The 8,038-nt window shown below is 63.1% G+C and overlaps 2 protein-coding genes across 2 annotated transcripts; one reads left to right on the forward strand and one right to left on the reverse strand.

The window, feature by feature from the left end:
* Window positions 1–206: 206 nt before the first annotated feature.
* On the reverse strand, window positions 207–408 carry MNEG_9749 (hypothetical protein; the record flags this gene model as incomplete). The annotated part of the gene is made up of 1 exon (XM_014041778.1): window positions 207–408. A coding segment is annotated over one exon (202 nt), but the record flags the coding sequence as incomplete, so codon positions are not given.
* Window positions 409–2,408: 2,000 nt separating this feature from the next.
* MNEG_9750 (flagellar associated protein) lies at window positions 2,409–6,259 on the forward strand (the record flags this gene model as incomplete). Its single annotated transcript, XM_014041779.1, has 9 exons — window positions 2,409–2,443; window positions 2,852–2,914; window positions 3,271–3,324; window positions 3,742–3,844; window positions 4,126–4,185; window positions 4,305–4,364; window positions 5,014–5,100; window positions 5,500–5,637; window positions 6,149–6,259. The coding sequence occupies 9 exons, from the start codon at window positions 2,409–2,411 to the stop codon at window positions 6,257–6,259; spliced, it is 711 nt and encodes a 236-aa protein (XP_013897233.1).
* Window positions 6,260–8,038: the final 1,779 nt, after the last annotated feature.

The raw sequence follows: 8,038 nt of genomic DNA on the forward strand, positions 1-8,038 counted from the left end.
GCTCGGGGCCGTGGCCTGCAGAGAGTGCAGGGCGCGGCGGCGGGGCTTGGGGCAGGGGGGGGGGCACGAATTGCCTGGCTACCGCCTGTGGTCGGCTGCAGCAACGGCGCGGCTTGCAGGGGCACGTATGGCGGGTACGAGCAGGCAAAACGCGGCATGCAAGTTGGCATCGCAGGCAACGTGATCAGCCGCAGCGACCCCCCCACCTTCGCCGCTGCGCCTCCTATCATATGAGCCACCGTTGTGGTCGCCGCCCGCGCCACTGCTTCTGCGGTTGCGCTGGGGGTCGCCCTCGATGCGCGTGCGCTTCTCCTGGCGGCCGCCGTCGCCGCGCGCATCCTGCTGCGGCTCGTGCTGGTGCCGCTGCTGCCCTCCGCCACTGCGGTTGCGCTTTCGGTGGTCCACCATGGAATTGCAAGAATTCGTGTAGCTATGTTTGGATTCTAAAGTGATACTAGTGAGCGAAAGATAGATGATTCTACGTCTCTACTGGGCACCTACAAACCCGCCAGATCTATGTGGAGGTGTGGTGTGCGGGGTGCGTGTTGTACGTGTGATGAAGGTACATAAACGTTTGATTGATGCAGCGCCGTCCAAACACACCACAGTGATCTCTAGCACACACACCATCGCACCTGTCGGCTCCAGAGCAAGCCACTTGGGATTCTGCATACTCGACTGAGGCTTTCCAGCTATGAAACAATTGAGTTCTAACCTCAAGCGTATCATATCTGCGCCCCCATTGAGTTGGCTGGCCCATTCAAGGTTGACCGGTGGCCCCTTGTCTGTTGTCGTCAGTTTGGGGAGTGATGACTGGCCCCCCCGCCCACCGCCCTCCCCAGCCCCTCCCCTAAACAGTTAAATGAATGCCTCCTGATGCCTCCCTCCATGGTACAGTTTGACACTGTGTCATGGCGAGCAGCGGCTGTGAATCCAGTCCTTCTGGCACCTGTTTTGAGTCTTCAGCACGCAGAATGCCCCACCTCACGCCTGACCCATGTGTGTTCACGTTACTAGGGTTGACCAACCACCATTTAGATGCCCGCAACGCCGTGGCTGGCTTGATTCGTGTTTACAAACAAGAACGGTCGCCGGCTGCCATCACTCCTCTCTGTTCTCAATACATCCAGTCTGCCCTCGCAGTTACAAGTTTGATGGGCGTGCTGCCCCCCACACACGTTGACGCCGGCGGCCGCGCGTCGTCCCCGACGGAAAGTGGATGCAAATCCCCACCATGCCGGCCGCTCCGCACAGCACGTTGTCCTTGCCGCTTGCAGAGCGCTGCGCACACCTGCAAAACAAGCCTGCATAGACCCCAAGGGATCCCCCCGTGTGGTCAAGCAGATAATCTCACCCCCAACGCCGCGTGCGGCAGCTTTTCACCTGAGCTGCGGGCCCTCCGCCCACCCGCAACCCCACTGCGGACACCCTCTGACAACGACACCCGTCGCCGCATTTCGCCAGCCGCTCGCTGTTCCCCCCGTTCACCGCGCGCCGCACGTCGCGCGCCGGCCGCCGTCGCATGACAACCATCACACGACCCGCGTCACGCGACCACCACACATGACGAACAAGATATGACCGGGCGTCAAGCATCCAAAGAAGAGTCTGTTTTCATTCAGCATGAGGAAGCTTGTTTCCGCCAAGGTGGTGAAAGTCCCCGCCTGGCAACCTTGCCTGCACTTGCGTCCGCCACTCACAGGCTGGTAATGTGTCCAGGGCAGGTGACCACCGGGTGTTGAGGTGTCACCCCACAGACAGCCGTCAGGAGAGCCTGAATTCCAGCGTATATCGTGTGATTATGCCACGGCAGCTGGGATGCAGCTGTCTTGCAGCTGTCTTGCAGCTGTCTTGCCTGGGGTGGGGAAAATGCACTCTACTGCGAATCATGTACAGGCGCGGATGGAGCGAGGGCCGCCATGCAGTACACCCGAGTGTGACGGAGAGGAAAAAATAAGGATGATGAGTGGACCGGAGTGAAGTGTGAGCCTCAACAGGGCAGTATGGAGCGGAAACCTACGTTGACAAATGACGAAGTGACGAACGGAAAATTACGACGGTGGAATCTGCTAACTGTACACCAGATCATTCAACAATGGGTGCGGTGAAACATAAATCACCATTGTCGGAAACAACAACACCGCTTTTGATCTGACATCCAGAGCTCGACCACTTTGCAAAAGAGCCTTTCTCTGCGACGCAGGCAAAGTGATTTTTGGGGCCACCACGCAACAGGTGAGACTCTTTGCTACAGCTGAACGAATGACTTTCAATCCGCACGGAGCGAGGCGTGCAACCGAAGGGGCGCTCGCCCTAGCTGGCGCGCCCCCGCCCGACCTTCCCCGCCCGCGGTACGGTACGCCCATCGCTGCACACACCAGGTACAGCAATCTTACCCATTTGGCACCATGGTCACCATCTACTACTTCCCCATGCAAGGCCGGTGAGCACTGCCGTTGCCCACTCACCGCGGGGCGACCGCAGGCTGGGTGACGCGTCACTCTGCGGACAGGCTGGCGCATCCCGGGACAGAGTGTCCGCGCGCCAACGGCCATGGGCCCCTGTAATGAACACGATTCGAACTTGTGTCATGGGGGGATCAGGCAACCAACAGGCCAACGTACCCAACAGCTGGGTCGCCTCACACCAAGGAGCCAAACACTCCCGTCCCACCTCCACCCTGCTCTTGACGGGTGACCCGCGGGCCGCCGTGCTGCAGCCAAGCACCATCCGCCTTGCCACATTTCCGGGCAGCCGGTGCTGCTGCCCATGCGGCCACCTGCACGCAGCGCTCCCCCCGCTGCCTGCTGCCCAACGCGCTGAGAACCCTCTAAATCCAAGTATCCCGCAGGGCGGAGGTGATCAAGCTGCTGTGCGCCTATGCGGGCGAGAAGTTCGAGGCTGTCGTCCACAGGTGGGTGCTATCTTGAATCTGCAGCCATTCAAATCACCTTTGAGATCACACAGGCCGGCGGCGCCTCATCACATCACCGCCCCGGGCCCGATTGTGTTGCAGCGGCGCTGCCTAGGGCGCGCCTTCAAGGCAAGTTGCATAAACGCGTGAGGCCGGCGCTTACTTTGCGAGCAACCCCAGCGGGCCGCCAAGGATGCCACCTGTGCCGCTGCCCCCTCCTGCCCCCTCTGCTGGGTTGGGCCTGGCAGCCAACTCACCTGCCTTTTTGAGGTGACTTGTGCTGGCATTGTGATCGTCATCGCCCCGAACTTGCGCCCGCCATGACGTACTCGTCCCCTCGGCCCCCCCCTTTGCAGCTATGAGGAGCAGAAGAGCAACCTGGACGCTTTCCCTTTCGGGCAGGCCCCCAGGTGCGCCCGAAGCGGCCAACGCCTGCCCCGCCACCACCGCCTGGCCGCACGCCCCGGCCTGCTCAGGGCCTGAGCCTGGTGCCTGAGAGGGGGTATTGAACCCGGCGAGCTGCGCGCCTGACCATTCCACAGTCCATCAAGACCCTTCCCAGCACCTACTGTCAAGCTTTCTGGATCCAAACCATCAAATTTTGTTCACGCACGCCCTTCCAGGAGGCAGGGAAACAGAACCCCCTTTGACAGGCTTTTTGGGAACAGAAAAACCTGGCTCCCAATGGGCCGCCACACCACGACGCAACACGTCAAGCCCGGAGACGTCCCCTCACGAACCCTCACCACAACAAGCAAATCTAACCGGTGACAAAACCCTCCCTGAAACACCCAGAACCCTCTCTCACCCCCACCCCCCGGTTGCAGGCTGGTTGACGGCGATGTGGACCTTGTCCAGTCAAACGCCTGCGTCCGCCACCTGGCGCGGAAGTTCAGGCTCTATGGCGCCAGCGAGGCAGAGATGGCCAAGGTAGGCGCGCGCGTTGGGGGTAGGGGCAGCGGGGACACGTGCAAAATGCTATCACCAAACAGCCGCTGATGCACGTGTAGCTCGACGCAGCCGCAGATGGTTGGGAGGGTTGCTTTTTTTTTCGGGGGGAGGGATCGGGCCCCGCAGTGTCGCCTCTAATTCTTCGGGCCGCCCGACTGCCACGGGGGGGACCCCGCGGGGACTGCCGGCTGCGGGGCTGCAGCCTGCCAGGGTCCGGCCACGGCAGCCTGCGCGCCGTTGCGAATCATGCGCTGCCGCAGCTGGTGCCCCAGGTCGCTGCGGGGGAAGGGGGTGGGAGGGGCCCTGACTCGCCCGAACAGGTGCCCCTGCCGCTTGGACAGGCCCTCGTGATGGCCAAAAGAAATGAAGCCCTGGGCTCCTCCTTGTAGCATCCACCCCCCCTTTGCTGATGTCATTGTGATGTCACCTGCACCTGCAGGTCGACATGATCATGGACGGCGTTGAGGACCTCAGGAACAAGTACACGGCCCTGATCTACGTGAGCCGCCGAGAAGCGCCGTGATCTGAGATCCGAGATCTAATATTGAAGATCGTGGATAGTGGATAGTTCCGCGCTTGCCCTGTCTATGCCCATGCGCCGACAGCGCGGCACGCGCCCCCCCGCACATATGCATGCTGAGGGCTGCCACAGCTGCGTACTGCACCAAGATTCTGCGCCTGCCCACCTGCCCTTGTGTTGGAAGGGGAACCCCTTGCTGCCCGCTCCACCCATTGTCCCATACGCTCGCTCTCAACGCACCCAAACGTCCCACCTCCGAACCCATCCCTCCCACATTGCCTTGCACGACCGTGGCGCTTTCTTCTTCGGAAAATTACTATAACCAACAGCATGACGAGCTGGTGAGCGCCCCGCCGGCGCCGCTGCGCCGCCGCAACGCCGGCTGCTCTTCGCCCAAGCTCTCCCGCGCCGCTGCTGCCGCACGGCACCGCCCCCTTTCCGCCCGCACTGCAACGACACTTCTGTCCCGCCTTGAAGAGTAGTGCCCGGCCCCACGCCCGCCTGCACAGCAACATGCCCCGCACCTTTGTTCTGATTTGGTTGTCTCTGTCGTGGTCGCACCTGCCTGAATTCACCCGGGCAGCCCCGCATTATCATCCATCCCTCCTCGGTCGCCCGCACCCCACAGGCAGCCGAGGCCAAGGCGGCGTTCTGGGCAAAGCACTGCGACAAGGCCGCGCCGCTCACGCAGCCCAATGACGGCGCGCACGCCAGGGTGCGCGCGCGCGAGAGAGCGCGCGTGGCGGCGGGCGGGGCGGGCGGGACGGCCGCACCGAGGGCATGCCGCGGGATTGCTGCCAGGCGGCCCTCACGCTGGATGGCGGCCCTGCGCCGTGGCCCGGCGTGCGGCCGCTGCCGCGAGCAAAGGCAATGGTGGAGGCGTGCATGCACACATGCCCCTGCACCCCCCCACCGCAGGCCGCGTCTGCCCATCGTTGAAACTCCCAATGGTTCCATGCACCATGCACCATGCGCCATGCGCCATGCGCCATGCGCCATGCAACATGCAACATGCACCATGCACCACGCCCAATGCACCGTGCGCCATGCACTCCTTGCAACACCCCCCCCCTTCTCAAAAACCAACATCAAAACACTAACGCGCCCCCTGCAGTACCTGGCACGGCTGCTGACCAAGGCCGGCGGCGAATGGTTTGTCGGCGGCGGCGTCACCGCCGCTGACCTGGCGGTCTATGACGTCATCCACCTCCTGATGCGCCCCGCGCTGTTCCCTGAGGAATTCAGGGCCGCGGTGGGTCACCAGGGGGATGACGAGCACAGGGGCCTTGGTTGGCCTCCGTCCGAGCGCCTCGCCCAAAGCTTCGAGCCCTCGAAAACTCTGCTCTCGCTTCGCTCCTCAGCACGGGCCCCGTTTTTGTGGGGATGCTGCAGCAACCCCCCGGCACACACCCGAACTTCCCCGTGCGCGGGCACACACACACACACACACACACACACACACACACGTGCATGCATGCATGCACACGCACGCACACACGCACGCACGCACGCACGCACGCACGCACGCACGCACGCACGCGCACGCATGCATGCACACACGCACGTGCACGCATTCACGCACGTGCACGCATTCACGCACACGCACACACGCACACACACACACACACACACACACACACACACACACACACACACAGACACGCGCGCGCGCCCCACCACCCAGATTCCCCCCGGCCCCAACCACGAAACCAACACGCCCCGCACATGTGTACACGCACCTTGGCTATCTCAATATTCGGCAGTACCCCAAGCTGGCGGACCACCATGACCGCGTTGAGGCGCTCAAGGGGGTCAAGGAATACCTGGCAGGCCCTGACCGCCAGGCCAAGATCAACTACAACGGCCTCGGGTGACGTCATCCAGCATCACGATAACGTCACGCAGCGGCGGCACGCACGCCGGGCGTCAGGCACGGGCGGGGGGGCCCGCGGAGGCCGCCACCGCGGCGGCGGCAGCAGCGGGGGGGGGGGGGGCGGAAGGGCGGGCAAAGAGGCTGTGATTCACAAGGGGTGCCAACTTGCAGGCGCAGGGGCCGGGTGGCGAGCCCCTTCAAGAAGCGGTTGAATTGTTGGTATGCTGAGTGGAGCATTTCGAGGTTGGCTGCAAGACTGATACTCTACTTGGGGATGGCCGGGAGCTGCCTGCAAAGAACTAATTTAATGGCAACTTTGTGGGGTGTGACACCAGGTCGCACGCAGGCGCCGCCCAAGACACCCAGGCACGTGTTTGCCGACGGCTCGTTGCCGCAGCTTACTAATGATTTCATCACCACGGCTCGGGAACGCGCGCAGTGGAGGGCCGGGGCGGCACCACTTGGCTGTGGGGGTGCCAGAGATGCTATATTTTTTTGTGGTGCCGGCCTGGGCTCGACATGCGGCTCCACGGCCTGCCATTGACGTTTTCATGCTCATGCACGGTTGGAACTTGATTGTTGTTGGGGTTGACTGCCGCACTACTTATATGTAGTAACTCGTCAGGCTTTTGGCTAGTGAGCAGACAGGTGCACTTGGCTGTGACTGCAGTGTGAGATGCGTCATCCTGGCCTGTTGCTACCGCATTCTTACGCCTGCTGCGGCTGGCGCTGCCGGCTGCACACAAAGTCTGTGGCACCCTCTGAGCTGACATGCGCGTTCCCCAGTGAATGGACACCAAAAGTGGCCAGCTTACAGCCGTCAGTAAGTAGCAGTGGCCCCGCCTCAGCCAGAGGCGGCGGCGGCGGCGGCGGCAGCAGCAGCACCGCCGCCGCAGCCGCACTGGCGTTCCCCGTGAAATCGAAGGCAGGTGCACCCACGAACCAGACGTGTCCCCAGACAAGCACCAGAAAAAAGCTGGCGTCAAGCCAGGCAGGGTGCACCTCCGACAAAAACACACACCCAAGGAGGGATGCATGCGCCAGGGCGCAAACAGGCCCCTAGGGCAGTCAAGCGACCGTCGCGGGCGGTCAAAGGCGGCGGCGATGCACAGTGCGTGGTCAAAACAGCGGAGCCAGGCCAAGCACAGTGCAGCCCAAACAGCGCCGCGCTCAGCGCACTTGGTCATGCCGGGCAGAGCACGAGGCACGGCGCAGGTGCTGGGCCGGCCTCGGGCCAAGGCCGCCAGCTGTCGGGAGGCGTGGAGGGCTCCGCAGCCGGGGCCCCCATTCCCCCAGCCGTGTGGACACGGGCTCAGGCCTTCTCCAGTGCCTCCTTGGCGGTAGCCAGTGCCTCCACGAAGCTGTCGCCTGGGGAGATGCCGTACCTGTCGAGGATGGCGGTGGGAGTTGGGGGGAGCGGCGTGGCGAGTGGACAGTGTGTGGGTCAACAGGGCCGTGGCGCGCGGCGGCTCTGCGAGTGCACGTCGAACCATGCGCCTGTAGCGTGTGCGCCAAGCACCGCCCGCGCCCCGCCATCGCAGCGCGAGCCATGGCCGCCGAGCCTTGCTGCTGCCGCCGCTTGGGGCGCGGCGGCGCACCGCGGCGGCCGCCGGCAGCCCCTGTCGTCCATGAAAAATATTCGAGACAAACTTATACTTCAATTACACTGCAGCCACTGACCTGGCGTCTAGGATCTTGCCGCCTTTGGCCACCACGATGTGGCTGCGCGAGATCTTGCCGCCCTGCAGGATGCCCAGGGCCTTGAGCGCCTGGAAGACGG

The sequence above is a fragment of the Monoraphidium neglectum genome (assembly GCF_000611645.1).
Source record: "Monoraphidium neglectum strain SAG 48.87 unplaced genomic scaffold scaffold02050, whole genome shotgun sequence".
Lineage (NCBI taxonomy): Eukaryota > Viridiplantae > Chlorophyta > Chlorophyceae > Sphaeropleales > Selenastraceae > Monoraphidium > Monoraphidium neglectum.